General features: G+C 38.0%; 3 protein-coding genes across 3 annotated transcripts; 1 reads left to right on the top strand and 2 right to left on the bottom strand.

Annotated features, from left to right (window-relative positions):
* Positions 1 to 322: 322 nt before the first annotated feature.
* Positions 323 to 5521, top strand: LOC132267099 (AP2-like ethylene-responsive transcription factor AIL6). Its single transcript, XM_059768150.1, has 10 exons — positions 323 to 834; positions 963 to 1219; positions 1581 to 2151; positions 2294 to 2376; positions 3557 to 3565; positions 3685 to 3773; positions 3890 to 3963; positions 4053 to 4103; positions 4219 to 4295; positions 4667 to 5521. Exons 2-10 carry the CDS (start codon positions 1048 to 1050, stop codon positions 5116 to 5118), a joined length of 1578 nt encoding a protein of 525 aa, XP_059624133.1. The 5' UTR covers positions 323 to 834; positions 963 to 1047; the 3' UTR covers positions 5119 to 5521.
* Positions 5522 to 8088: 2567 nt separating this feature from the next.
* Positions 8089 to 9356, bottom strand: LOC132267098 (uncharacterized). The gene has a single exon (XM_059768149.1). The coding sequence runs from the start codon at positions 8827 to 8829 to the stop codon at positions 8194 to 8196; it is 636 nt and encodes a 211-aa protein (XP_059624132.1). The 5' UTR covers positions 8830 to 9356; the 3' UTR covers positions 8089 to 8193.
* Positions 9357 to 9463: 107 nt separating this feature from the next.
* LOC132267097 (receptor-like cytosolic serine/threonine-protein kinase RBK1) lies at positions 9464 to 14427 on the bottom strand. The gene is made up of 8 exons (XM_059768147.1): positions 14295 to 14427; positions 13688 to 14203; positions 11345 to 11602; positions 10779 to 10933; positions 10596 to 10675; positions 10373 to 10508; positions 10083 to 10232; positions 9464 to 10007 (listed from the first exon to the last, which is right to left on the bottom strand). Exons 1-8 carry the CDS (start codon positions 14299 to 14301, stop codon positions 9849 to 9851), a joined length of 1461 nt encoding a protein of 486 aa, XP_059624130.1. The 5' UTR covers positions 14302 to 14427; the 3' UTR covers positions 9464 to 9848.
* Between the last annotated feature and the right edge of the window lie 407 nt (positions 14428 to 14834).

Below are 14834 nucleotides of genomic sequence, written 5' to 3'. Positions count from 1 at the left end.
GTAATTTTTAAAAGAGATAATATAATTATTACATGTTTCCTTAAAATGTTGTACTCTTTATACGTGGGATATCTAATATAAAACAAAAGGAATAAATATGTTCACGTAATTAAACGAATATCTTTACATGGACGCGACGCAATTAGGAGCATTGACCCAAATTCAACTACCCATTGGATTCACGTCATATTACCCGAATTTCTCGATTTGTAAGAAGAAGAGACAAATCGGGTGTGATAATAAGGTTGAACAGGGAGGCTAATATGGTCAAATAAGAAACGCCACCCCCCTAACAAATTCTCCATGTCCGCCAGCCCGGATCCTTCGCGGCCTTGTTTCAGACCATTTTTCTTCCCCTCTGCACCCCCAAAAAGTCCACTAACTCTGCTCATCACTTTCTCTCTCTACATGTACACATATACATATGTATACACGTATATACATATTATTATAATATAGCAATATTTCATCACCTTTTTTTCTCTCTCTGCTTTCTGTCCCTCTGGTTTTACGCCGGATGGCAGATGAAACCGCCTCATCATCCCATTCGTAATCTCACACTTGCTCCTCATCAATGCGCTCTCTCTTTCTCTCTCTCCAAAAACCTTCACTTTCTCTCTCTACACCTTCCTTCGACCCTCTTCTACTAATTCCTCCTTCACCAAACTCTTATCTCTCTCTCTCTCTGGTACTAATTAAAGCGTATTTGTTGTTTTCCGAAGCTTTTATTGAACTTGCATGAACACTTTTCAAGTTCCAGTTCATCGATCCACATAAGACTCTTCTCTCATTGTGAGAATGGGGTTGTGATTTCGTAACGCTAGCTGATCAGAGGTACAGTAAAAAAAAAAAAGTACTGGGTTTGATTTCGGTTTCAAGAATCGATTTAAATTTTGTTTGTTTGTTTGTTATCAAATTGTGATGTGTACCATGTGTTTGTGTTTTTGTTTGGTTGTTTACAGCTGAGTGAGAGGGTTGAGAGATTGATTCACACACACACACACACACACACACACAAACACACACACACACATATATAGAAAATAGATGGCTCCGGAGACTAACTGGCTTTCGTTTTCGCTCTCGCCAATGGAGATGTTGAGTTCGACCTCGCAGTCTCAGGAGATGCTACCATCGTCGACCACCAAACTCGTGCCGTTCGATGGCTCGTCAAATGATTCTCAGCACTACTACTTCGTCGATAACTTCTATGCACACGGTATACTTGTTTTTCATTTTATCCAACTCGAATCTGAATCTGTATATTTCTGATTCAAATCTCTGTTTGGTTGCTCAGAAAGAGGAAAAGGAAAAAGAAAAAGAAAACGAAACGTATAGAGAGACTTATGCTATTTCAGATATTTTTTCAAACAGTGAATATGTACTCAAAAGACCAGTTGCACTAGTTTAAATGAAATTTTTGGGCTTTTTGATTCTTTTTTCTTTTCTTTTCTTTTCTTTCATCTCTTTTTCTCAGCAACCAAACGAAGCCCACTGCATGAGCTGTTCTGGGGTTGTAAATTGAGTTAATTTAAAGCTCGAGTTCAGTGGCTGAGTTGACTCGGTTTTTGCTTTCGCAGATTGGGCAAACCCTAAGGGTCAAGCAGTGTATACAGAAAGTGACAATCAAGTGAAAGAAGGCACAGGACAAAGCATTGGCGATTCATCCATTTTCACAAGCTTCGTTGAATCACAAATGCAACATCCTCAAGTTCCGAAGCTGGAGGACTTTTTTGGCGGCGATTCGACGACGACTCAGTTGGTCCGGTACGCCGACGGCCAAACGGAGACACAGGACTCGTCCCTGACTCACATCTACGACCAGAGCGTTTCGGCTTACTTCAGCGACCACCAAGACTTCAAAGCCATAGCTGCGACCACAGCTGGGTTTCAAGCATTCTCCACCAACTCGGGCTCGGAAGTGGATGACTCGGCCTCTGTGGCCCGGACTCAGCTCAATGGTGTTGAGTTTGCGGGTCAGTCCACTGAGTCAGGGACCGAGTTGGCCTACCCTCAGTGTACTAATGGTGGTTTGACACTAAGCGTTAATACCCAGAAAGAGAAAGCCATTGTTTCGGCCGAAACAGAGAGTTGTAAGAAGATCACTGAAACATTTGGCCAAAGAACTTCGATTTATAGAGGAGTTACTAGGTAATGATCTCTATATTTGTTTTAAGTTTCATTGTGTGTGTGTGTGTATATATATATATATATTGGGTATGTGTTCAATTATTTTTGATTCATAGCTATGTTACTGTATAAGAAAAAGGTCGTTTGTGTTGTGTTGATGCAGACACAGATGGACAGGAAGATACGAAGCGCATCTATGGGATAACAGCTGTAGAAGGGAGGGCCAGGCGAGAAAAGGGCGTCAAGGTTTCCTTCTCTCTCTCTCTCTCTCTCTCTCTCTCACACACACACACACACAAACACACACAAACACACATTTTTCTCTCTCTTGATTTTCATCATGTTTATATGAATACAAATCTATACGGAATGGATAGATATTGTGAATCTAGAAAACATTAATTTGTTTCTCAGGTGGGTGCGTGGGGTATTTCTTTCTTTCAAATCAGTTCAAATCAGAGTTTTGATGATGATTGATTGACTGATGGCATCATATATATAAATATATATATATATATAATTTACGCAGTTGTACTTTCTCTGTGTTCTTTCTTTCTTTTTCTTTCACTGATTTGATCTGATGGGCCGCCATTTTGTTATTGTTTTTGTGTTCTTGGTTTGTTTTCTTCTACAGTACTACCTCTTATTCTTTGTACTCCATTACACTCTTCACCCAGAAAAATAAAAATGGTGAAATTGTCCTGCAGTTATTCGAACCCTTTCCATATTTTCTGGTTACAACCTTTACACACTGCCACAGGTGGTTTACATATATACCTCTCAGCTAGTCTGAATGCTAGTAGCGTCTGAAACCGTGCAGTTTTATCAGATGGCTTTTACTTTTGCTTTTACTTTTTACTGGGACCAGAGGCTCTCAATGGGTTTGACCAAGTCACTCAATTGAAATTTAAATGCAATGCACACCAGGTGTTTGGTAGAATTTCAGAGCGAATAAAAATTTTGCACATAAATATATATATACTATATTGGGTATTTATTAAAGGAAAATTTTAGTATACTTTAACAAAGATCTAATGGAATGTTTGGGAAAAGGTTACATCTTGACTAGAACAGCTTTGTAGTAGCTTGGACAAATATCGAATGTGGTCCAAAGTTTTCGGCTTAAAATTGCGGGTCAGCGGCCACTTTAATTTTAAGATTTTCATGTGTCATGATTAGGATCCAAGAATGTTATTGAAAGTGAAGTGTGATAATCTAGTATTTGGTTTGGTAGTCGAATCTAAAGCATCAATTAACCACCTAGGCCTTTTGGTATTCCAAATTAACTTTGTTTAGTGAATTTTTTTTTTTCATAGACCTTTTACTTTCTTTTTAGTTGTTACTGAAGTTCTTTACCTGACTTTGCATGAAATGTTGGATTGTGGATCATTGGCTGTTTACTCAAATGTGAATGTCGGTTCTACAGTATACTTGGGTAAGTGACTCCCTTGTTCGCTTTTCTCATCTCTCATCTCTCTTTTGCATTCCAAGACTATATTTATTTAAAGAATTTATATTTTATGTTAATTACAATGGAATTGTTTAAATTTTCAGGTGGGTATGACAAGGAAGAAAAGGCGGCAAGGGCTTATGATTTGGCAGCTCTAAAATACTGGGGTCCCACTGCCACCACCAACTTCCCTGTAAATATACTACGCACTTCTAGTTTTTCGTGTGGTTCAGTTGAATATCTGCCTGAAATTTTAGGTAAACACGAAGGTTTAGCTTAATACTAAACAAGATGGTTTTGATACCATAGGTTACAAATTATTCCAAGGAACTTGAGGAAATGAAACATGTAACTAAGCAAGAGTTCATTGCATCACTGAGAAGGTCTGCCTGCTTAGCCGCTATATTTTATAAATTATTAGATTTGCTATACAAATAATCTGCAGTGTCTGAAGTAATATCTCTGAAATCAGGAAAAGTAGCGGATTTTCAAGGGGAGCATCTATCTATAGGGGTGTAACAAGGTATGAACATTTCAATCCAATCGAACAATTCGTATTGTATCTTTCTTATCTTTTTTCAAACCATTTCTTATATATTAGAGTTGTATTTTTATTAACCAATGGTGAGACGTTGCAGGCATCACCAACAGGGCCGATGGCAGGCAAGGATAGGTCGTGTTGCAGGAAACAAAGATCTATACCTTGGGACATTTGGTAATATATTGTTTCATCTTCTCTTTCATCTTACTTGGTAATATATTGTTTCATCTTCTCTTTCATCTTGATGGCAAGTTGATAATCAGGCTGCCTTGGCACTATAAGCTCGTGAAAATCTTTTAATTGGATTTGGTTTCTGTCAGGATTAAGTAATGGGGAATATATAGACTCCTAACTTTATCCAATCCATTTATGATAATTTCTCAAGATCAGAGGAGTTTGAGCTCATCTGATACGTGTATGCTCATAGTGATAACCAGGCCGAAATGTATATTGTGCAATATCTTTAATTAGATTCGAAGAAGCAAACTCTTTAGAGGAGCATTTTGTTGAACTTAATAATCACTAGATCTAATTTATCCTTTCAGCCACTGAAGAGGAAGCAGCAGAGGCATATGACATAGCGGCAATAAAGTTCAGGGGTTTGAATGCAGTCACCAATTTTGAGATGAACCGATATGATGTTGAAGCCATTGCCAAGAGTGCGCTTCCGGTTGGCGGGGCAGCCAAGCGCTTGAAGCTCTCACTTGAGGCAGAGCAGAAACCATCTATAAACTACGAGCAGCAACCCCAATGCAGCAGCAACAGTAGCAGCAGCATCAGTTTTGCTGCAGTTCAGCCAGTTCCTGCTATCCCATATCGCATGCCATTTGAGACTGCATCAACGCTTTATCATCACCACCTCTTCCAGCAACTCCACTCCAACAATGTGGGCACTTCGTCGGATACCTCTGGCCCTGCCTCCTCCTCTGTTGTATCTCCAATGCCGTTATTGCCATCACCCGCTGAATTTTACATTTGGCCTCACCAGTCTTATTAGCAGGACCGACTAGTAAGTAACTTCGCCAGCAGTACCCTTCAGCTGCTGATGTTAACCACCAGCCCTAGATTGTGGTGTTCACTTTAGGCTGACCTTTATCTGACCCACCAAGTTTCGATTAGTTTAGCGTTTAACCATATAGCAGGGCTCAAACACAAGGTTCTTTGTTTGAATGCTAAAATTTTATTATCCTTGGGAGAAACTGGAATTTTGTAAGTAGCTTTTTTTCCATAGCTTAATGGGATGTTGTATGTTGAATGGGTTTGGGGCATCATTATTCTAGTCTGACAAGTTTAGGATCTACTCCCATTTTGGTTCTTGTTGGAGTTGCTCCTCTTGTTGTTAATTAATTATTATTGCGGAATTCTGTGCTAAATTATTAACATCTATGACCATATATATGTTAAGGTTGTTCATACTTGCAACATTTGTATCTCAAATGCTATGCTTTGGCACAAGAACCGTACTATAGGTCTGATCAGGAACAGTGAACCCTAGGTGAACCATCGGCCGGATCCTACACAGGTGCTTCTTTAGCGTTTGGTTTCGAAAAGGTAACATTCAACTTAGCAAGTTTACTATATTTCTGTCTTTTGATCAGTATAAACTAGTGCTTAGTTGGGTGAACATCTCTTCATGTCTTATATGTAACAATAATTTGAAGGGGAAAAAACTTCTAGGGTTTCTGGTGTGTCTTTGTCTACCCAGCCGAGTATCAGTACTTAAAAGTCTTTTGTTTTTATTTTTTTGAACGGTAAAGCAAATACACACCCCCCTTTTTAGTCCATGCCCGGGCTTGAACTCCTCTACTCTAACTGAAACTGGTCAGCTCGAATCTCTTTCTGTAACTGGGGGAATAGGAATTTGGGAGTAGGATTGATCCTAATCTGATTCTTCTTAGGACATGTAATGTTCTTTTTGAAAATTTTGCAGCTAGTCCATCCCAACCGAGATCATCTCTCTTAGTTAACCATGAGTCCGAAATTCCTGTGCCAAACCAAACCCTAATGCTTATAGAATATTAAGTGATCAAGTGATTCCTATCTCTTAAGTCTATAGTCACCCACCCCAATGTGGATTTAAAAGGTAACGTCAAATAGTATTCTTAAAAATATACATACAGGGAATTCCCGGCGTCTAGTAAAAAAAAAAAGATAAACAAGTAAAAGTTTTTCTTTTATAATTTAATTTTATTCTCTCCCTATATATCATGGTTCGGGAACGGTTAGTTTGTTTCGTACAGGCCGATTCGCAACATTTTTTCAATTTTACCGAAACTGATACTCACCCATATACCAAGAAGTCCTGATATGTACATGAGTATTGGCCAATTTTGTAAGAACCGTAACATTACTAACCGATTGATATCAGTTTTTCATAACGTCACTTTCTTAAAAAGTATAATTACTAATCATTTTTAAAAACGTCAATTTTGTTAAAAAGTATAATTACTAATCATTTTTAATAACGTCAATGACATAAATTCTTCAACCGTTCATTTCTTGTATTCACTAAAAAACACTAAATAGTAATTTTTCATTGAATTATATTGTAAAAAATTGTATACTGGTACATTTTAGCCTTGAGGTGTTAAAAAATTCACGATTTCATTTACTTAAATGACGATGAGATGGTTGTCCATTGCAATGCAATCGTGATCAATATCGCAACTATTGCTTTTATAATTATAGGTGCATAGGAATCTCATGGCTACAGCCCTATCCATTCCTTCTAACTCACGTCATGCATACCAGCACCTCCATCAACGATGCTTACGATTCCATTTCCAGGATTTGATGGTGTCGCGGTGGTTTCGCTTCTTTCTGGGATCTTGTTCGTCACCGGAGGTGGCTTCTATTATATCAGTAACTGATTTTCTCTTAAATTTGTCGTCTTCGATCATATATTATATGAATTAAAGTAAGAACAGCATAGAAGACACAATGGACCAAAGGAAATTATTATTTTTTTCCTTCTAATTTTCTGGCCAAACAAACAAGACTTTTATTTTATTTTATTTTTTTAATTTTGATTTTTGTAGCTAATTTTTGTATTTTTAATCACAAATGTGAGTACGATATTGGTCTCCCAAATAGTGAAGATTACAAGATGACTACTTAGTGTGTTTGTAGACACAGTACAATTAAAACTCCTAATGACATGAAGATGAAAGATAAAAGAAGACTAACCAAAAACCCAAGTTGTGAATATGGATGTTGCCGAGCCTTTTAATCTAAAATTTTCTATTGAAAAGTTAAAAAAATTATTATATGATCTCGGAATAATTGATCCATATTAATCATCAATTGACACGTACAAAAAAAGTAAAATAAAATTAGCATAAAATATGAACGCTTGTTTACGTATTGGTCCTGATCATGTAATGATTTTTCATTATTTCATTAAAGAACCCTGCAACAAACTTCACTTTCTCTTAATTGTCTTCCTCTAGTTCTTTTGTTCAACTTCACGGTTTGACCAGTCATGGTGTTGAGTTTTGAGACGACAAAGAGGGAGTGGTGGTGGGAGGGAGGTTCGGGAGGAGGAGGGGCGATGCTAGTGGTGCGGCCAGAGGATGGAGGTGGGTAGGGGTGGTGATGGTGGTGGTGACTGGTGGGTGGTAGCCATGGTGGTGATTTAGAGGGAGAAATTGAATAGAGTGAAAATTTGGAAAAGAATGGTTTAAGAAGTCAATTTGCAAAAGAATGGTTTAGAAGTCAATTTGCATAATGTAAAGGGGTAATTTTGTTCTAAATATATACAGAACTTTTTCTTTTTTAAAATTTTTTTTTTATACAGACATGTTAAATACATCATTAATTGAGTAAAATTGTCATTCGTATTTTAAATAATCCCAAAATTCGGAAAATGCATCATTTTCTTACTGAGTTTAAAATTTGTTTGTAAAAAAATAATAATAATAATAATTAAATGGTCATTGAGAAATATAAAAAGTTAGTACATCGCGAATTTACTTAACATTCCCAAAAAAATATATATGTATAGATATTAACTTTTGTGGTCTATTAATTAAAGTCAATTACAAAGTCTCACTCAAGCAACAGCAAAGGTATTTCACGAACCCAAGCGGTCCAACCCTTGACGAGCCGCGACCAAATCGGGTTCGACCCGTATGGCCTCCTCGAACGCCGTCCTCGCCTCCTCTCTCATCCCCTTCAATTCGTAACACTCACCCAACAAGCAGAACGCCTTCGCGTTATCCGAGCTCAGCCTCACCGCCTCCACCAGGTCCGCCACCGCCGAGTCGACCCGCCGCCTCCGATTCACCGCCACCTGCAGCTCCGCCCTCTTGAACAGCGCATCTCCTCGCTCCCTCTCCGAAAGCGACTTCACGGCCGGCGGAGACAGGGCGGTGTCGAGCGATCTGAGGGCGGAGGTCCGGTGGCCCATCAGATCGTGGGCCAGGGCCTTGAGGATGTGGGCCGCGGCGTCCTTGGGCTCGAGGGTCAGCGCCTTTTGGGCCTCGCCGGCGGCGTCTCTGGCGAGGTTGAGGGAGGTGGTCCGGTTGCGGGTGGATCGGGCTCGGGCCAGGAGGTGGGCCCCCTGGAAGAAGTGGCGGTGGGCTTGGGTGGTGGATCGGCCCTTGGTTCGGAGTTTGGTTAGGGCTTGTTTGGGAAAGTTGTGCAGTGCGAAGAAGATGCCTAGGGTTAGCAGGAGGATCGCCACTTGTAGGAGGACATCGGTCCCCATCTCTCTCTCTCTTTCTCTCTCTAGAATTGAGTTATAGTGAGTTTACAGGGAGGATGAAGGCGATGATGACGAAGAAATTCATATGCTCTGATTAGCCATTTGATTTCATCTGGACCCTTGGTTTGTGGGTCGGGTCATACTGTGAGCTCTAAAGGGCTGAAGGATCCGAATTAAGATTGTTTGTTCCATTTGATAACTGTACTTCTACTCAAAAAATTTATGAAAAAAATAAAAATTGTGAGAGAAGTTGTTTTCGACGGGGATTAGTCTAAATGGAATGATCTTTCGTTTTCGATTCGATTTGAATATAAATTGAGTATGTCACTCCTCTCCACAATTTTGTGTTCAAACCCTAATCCCTCTCCAAATCAAATTTTTTGTGTATGAACCCTAGGTAATATCATCACTTCTAAATAAAATATTTTGTGTTTGAACGCTATTAAAGTAAATATGATGAGCGTGTGCTCATTTGTTTGAATTTTCAGAAGATGCTAATATAGGATATCGTACAACTAATGGAGTCAAAGTGTAACAATTAATATATCAGTATCATTAGTCAAAGTGTAACAATTAATATCTTAGAAGCAACAAAAAAAAAAAAAAAACGAAAAAAAGAAAAAAAGGACGAAACGTGAGATTAAAATGGACTTTTATAGCTATTGCAAAATGATACAACTATATTCACTTGTCATTAAATTGGGCATTCTGTGTTCCTTCTCTGACATTTTCTATGCATAATAGAAGTGACATTCAAAGAGGAACTAATTAAAACATGTAGAAACCCGAGTATTGATTGATACTTGACTTCTAAAAATAAAACAGCATCTGGTGAATGCAATCTTCAAAGCGGACACCACCACAAGACAATATGGTTCTGAACTTCCACGAGTATCAGAGCTAGCAGAAGTTCTACAATACTTCGAGAATACCGTACCCCCGATGTCTCCCAACCGTTCGGGAATACCAGAATTCTTTATATAAGCAATAGAAGGGACCTTATTAGGCATGAAATTAACCTATCACTCCATAACAAGTTGCATATGGCGATTGAGGTCATTGAGATAGGTTGTACAAGTATATTCTTCCAAGTCACAAACATCCAAAAGGATTGGTCTCCCTCCCATGGACTTTTGCTTCACTTCCACTACTCCATCTTCTCCTTTCAATAGATGCACAACCTACATACAATCCAAGAAGTTCAGGTTAGTGGCTACAATATTGAGAAGAGAGAGATTATGGATAGTAATACCTACCCGGTTCATGTCCGGACGTGAGCTAGGTAAGTGATGAAGGCACGACGAAGCTGTCAAAATGGCGCGCTTCATTTCCCCAATTTCATAAGCATCTCCTAGACGAGGATCTGCTATTTCTTTCACACCATTCTTCTCCAGAAGTGGTTTTGCCTATATATATACAAGCTTAACGTACTAAGCCATTTGTAATCTATATAAATGTATAGTCTTTTCAAGTTAATTATTATAAGGCTTTTACTGTTAAGGTGAGATCAAAGTAGATTTATAGTAGAAATTAGAAGAAACCATACCCACATCACAAGACTTTGTCTGCATGAATCAACCGCGTGACGCCCTGTTATAAGCTCCAGTAATAGAACTCCAAACGCAAACACATCAGTCTTCTCATCCACAACTCCATGCATGAAATATTCTGGCGCCATATATCTGAATCCAATTGTGAGATTCATGAATCCAAAAGTTGATAACACAGACACACACACACAAAAACCGAGTCATTGAAGATAATTTTACCCGAAAGTGCCCTCAATAGGGGAGACAACATGGTTAATCCATTTGTCTGGAAGCCACTTTGCTAGTCCGAAATCAGATATCTGCACATTTTAAATTCATTCCAAACAAGGATTAGGGCTTCAACAAGGGATGAAATTCTATTTTCTTCGTCGATAAACGAAAATGAAAACAAAAATGTAAAACCTGAGGTTCATAATCTTGAGTTAATAATATGTTTGAGGCTGTGATGTCTCTGTGGATTATGCGCCTCTGGCAGCCACAATGCAGATACTGCAATCCTTCAGCTACCCCAAGAGCCACCTTAAATCTTACGTTCCATTCGAGACTCTCCGTTGAACCTGAAACACCAAATCTCTCTTCACCAATCAAATTACTGCTACGTATAGCTAAAATGACACACTCATGGTGTCAGGATCCGTCCTCACTAAGAGAAAAGTGTGCAAAATGGACACTATTTACACAGATTTTAAACATGCCATGACACATGGTCGGACCAAATGTTACACTACAAGGTCCCTAGTACTCTGATTGATCTCACATAGCTAAAGTGGCACACTCATAGTCAGACCAAAAGTTGACTAAATGGTCCCTAGTATTCAATTCATAGTTATAATTAAAGTGGCACATTTGGTCAGACTAAATGTCACACTAGATGGCCCCTATCACTGGATTGAACTATTTGGTTAGCACATTAAAGTTTTTTACAGCTAAAAAGAGAAATGGGAATAGGGTACTGAAGTGTAAGGCACCATGTAGCACAGAAGCAAGGCTGCCGTGGGGCAAGAACTGGAGGACAAGGTGCAAGCCACCGTCGACGCTGAATCCGATCAACTTAGCAGCATTCGGGTGGTTTATGTGCGCGATAATCCCTAGCTCGGACAAGAAATCGCCAACTCTGTCCTCGTCGTTCTTGCCTTTCTTCGTTATCTTCTTCACCGCGACGACTCGACCATCTGGTAAGCACCCTCTGTAGACCTCAGCATGCCCTCCTTTCCCAATCAACTTCTCTATCAAAATACAAGGCACAATTAGAGCTGTGACTTGGTAAAAAGACAAACAAAAGCTTAGAAAAATTTACATATTTTCTTTAATATTTATATTTTCAATTACATGTGTAACATATAAATTGTGATGACAAAGATTGATGATTGACATTCCTTAAAGTTCACCAGCAACACATGGACTGCAATATTAGGTGCCATAAATTCAAACTTTGCAACTACTCACCCTTAAAGTCATGTGATCTGATTTGGACTTTTGACAAAGTGACCCAAACCAAATAACGGCTAATTTCGAGAAAAATCAACCTTGAACTCCAAATGCATAGATTTACGAGATTGACCAAAACTAGGTTACAGTCAACAAAACACAGAAATTTCACAAATGGTTAAAACGAGACTAGAGAGTTCAAAGTAATTAACCACCACGATGTACTCTCATAGAATTAGGTCTGTTAAAAATATCAAAAACTCTTTAAAAAATTCAAAAATTCAGAAAAGCTTAATAAAATGTACTATATTATCAACCTCCGATGCTCCACACTTGCTATCAAACTGGCGAACAAAAGAAAAAGAAACCCATATACTGAATCAATAACTAATCCAAAATTGAGTTAATTTTTCTCCAATTCATAGAATTGACACTGATGAATAATAAATAATGATAAAAGAACAATCCTGTATGTGTAACTTGCAAAGGACACAACAACCCCCAACCAAAATAAACACCGATTGTCACGGAGCATCAGTCTTTTTCAAGTTACTTGGTACCCCGTGTTTGCGGTGCAACATGAAGAAGTCAAAACTGTACGGTCCCACAGTCAATTTCTGGTAATGTACATCAATTTTAATTTTAATTTTAATTTTTTTATTTTTAAAGTTAGAAAAAAAAGTCATAAATTTTCTCCTTGAAGTACATGGCGGCTTTGACTACTTCACTGTGGTTGATATTTTTAAAAAGAAGAAAAGTAGTTGATGGCATTTATAGGGCATGCCATAAACAATATTACATTGACTCTCGTACTTCACAGTCAAAATCGAATGTGCGTAGTGAAAGTAATTACGGTACTTGAAGAGTTTTACTTGTTCAAATTGCTTTCTTTGTTTTATTTCTCCACGAAAATAGATTTTGAAGTACATAATTTATGCAAAGATTGAGGGAGTTGGAGGGAAAGGAATGGAAAAAAAGAGAGAGGAGGGAATTGAAAGGGTTTCATCATATATTTCCTTCAATTTTTTAAAAATAGTTTTCAAAAAATAGAAAAAAATTGATTCCAAAAAGGAAGTGAAATACTAGCCGAAGAGGCTAGTCTTTTTATTAGACAAAAAAAATTAAGGTCGCGCATTGTCGAAGTAGAATCTGAAATGAAACCCATGTTGCCATGAAAGGAGCCGAAAAGATCAAGGCTGCTCATGGCTTGAAGTGGAACCTGAAATGGAACCCATGTTTGGGTCCCACTTCGGCCATGAAAGGCATTGATACATTCGGCTGAACAAATAGGTTGACCTCTACTAGATAGAATTATTTTTCTTATTAAAATATGCTTACTTAATTAAGGACGAATTTGGCATGCGTTTTATTTTAAATGTTATGTTTTTGGCTAAATAGAAATAATATTTTTGGTGAACAAATGTTTTGGAAAAAAAAAAAAATCAAAAATACATTTGCAAACGAATATTTTTATTGTGAAAATGTCAGAAACAAAAATGTGCAAAATATGATTTTAGGTCATGAACAGTTATCAAAACAAGAAAAATAACTTTTTTATATTTTTATTTTAGACCATTATTTACGAAGTGTTTTAGTACTGCGTAAAATAAAATAAGACTACACCGAATATGCTTTTGTTGCTAAAATTGATATTGTAACAACTCAAAAACAAAAATACAACAAATAAAACGCATGCCAAAAGAAACCTAGTAACGGAAAAAAAAAAAAAAAAAAAAATTCCCTGTTTGTCACAAAACCGTACCAAACATTTCTCCCAAAACATTAAAAAACAAATATCGTTCAAAATTAAAAACAGAGTGAAAAACAGAGTACTCAAACAAAATAGAAACTAAAAACAGAGCATTCAAGTACTGTTCTCTTACCAGAGTTGAAATAATCAGTAGCAGCCAGGAGCTCATCGTAGCTGAAGTTCCTCCAAGTCGGCTTCGGCATCATCTCCATCATCTCTCCGCCGCAATCAATCTCATCATCAGCACTCCGATTGCTCCCGAACTTATTCCTCAAACTCTTGCTCGAAAGCTCGTACCTGGAACCAGTCTTCAATCGCCTCACAGACTTCCTCTTTATATGATCAATCAACCTCCTCCAATGCAACCCACCGGAAACTCCTCCGGCCAGTTTCTCCGACGACGCTGCTGACCCACTACTACTACTACTTTCGCCGGAAACATCCCCATCGCCTCCATCACATACCGATTTCTCCGACGACACCACTGACCGACAGCTGCTGATTGTGCTGGTATTGCTCCGTTCGGAGTCCGAACCCGAAAGAGAAATCTCCAAAACACTCCTCGGCGATAACTGGTCATCGGTACTGTTGTTGTCTTCCTTGTTTTTCATAGAATCTAGCAATTCTGTTTCTGGGTTTTGTTTGGTTTCTGTGATAATTTGTCAGACACAAAGAAAATTGAGAAAATTAGGGAAAAAACAGGGGATATTTATTCAGACAATTTGAAATAATAAGCTTACCTTCCATGAAAACTGTTATGGGTATCTTGGGTTTCTCTTATTTTTTTGAAGATTACATTTAGAGAGAGAAAGAGTTTAAGAATGGTATATTTTAGGTCAAATGGGTGATGGTTTGAGAGAGCAGAGGAGACGAAAAGCAGCATGTTGGTGTTTAGAATATATGCTGTGTATTTATACATGAGAAGCACCTTAGTCTGTGATCCAAGGGTATATTTCAGATGATGAAATCTCAGCCGTCCATTTTAGGTTTCGTGATTGTTGGCGTAACTACCGCTTTTAGAGGGCAGACAAGGCCAATAACGAACCCAACTAACATATGTAAATGAATATGACAATTTTCAAAAATAAATAAATAAAATGTAAAAAGTGTGTCTAGATAAAGACATCAATTAATTATATATTATTATAAAAGTGAAAATGTATTTACTTAAACCTAATTCTAACTCTTCGAAAATACTACGTTATGAATATTTCATGAGTATCAAAATATTTATTATGATAAACAACCAACAAAGAGGCCAACATCACGATTGTCCCAAA

This window comes from Cornus florida, unplaced genomic scaffold (assembly GCF_030987335.1).
Source record: "Cornus florida cultivar Cherokee Brave unplaced genomic scaffold, ASM3098733v1 CherokeeBrave_3.0.0_Hap2_Chr07, whole genome shotgun sequence".
In the NCBI taxonomy this organism is placed as follows: Eukaryota; Viridiplantae; Streptophyta; class Magnoliopsida; order Cornales; family Cornaceae; genus Cornus; species Cornus florida.
This window is presented reverse-complemented; position numbering and strand designations above follow the sequence as displayed.

Coding starts and splice junctions, on each gene's coding strand:
- LOC132267097 (XM_059768147.1), bottom strand. Junction 10,934..11,344: donor CCTTGCTTCTGTGCTACATG/GTGCCTTACACT, acceptor TTGGTGTTTCAG/GTTCAACGGAGAGTCTCGAA. Junction 10,509..10,595: donor CCTATTGAGGGCACTTTCGG/GTAAAATTATCT, acceptor AATTGGATTCAG/ATATATGGCGCCAGAATATT.
- LOC132267099 (XM_059768150.1), top strand. CDS start 1,048: ATGGCTCCGGAGACTAACTGGCTTTCGTTTTCGCTCTCGCCAATGGAG. Junction 3,964..4,052: donor TTCATTGCATCACTGAGAAG/GTCTGCCTGCTT, acceptor CTCTGAAATCAG/GAAAAGTAGCGGATTTTCAA. Junction 4,104..4,218: donor ATCTATAGGGGTGTAACAAG/GTATGAACATTT, acceptor GAGACGTTGCAG/GCATCACCAACAGGGCCGAT.
- LOC132267098 (XM_059768149.1), bottom strand. CDS start 8,829: ATGGGGACCGATGTCCTCCTACAAGTGGCGATCCTCCTGCTAACCCTA.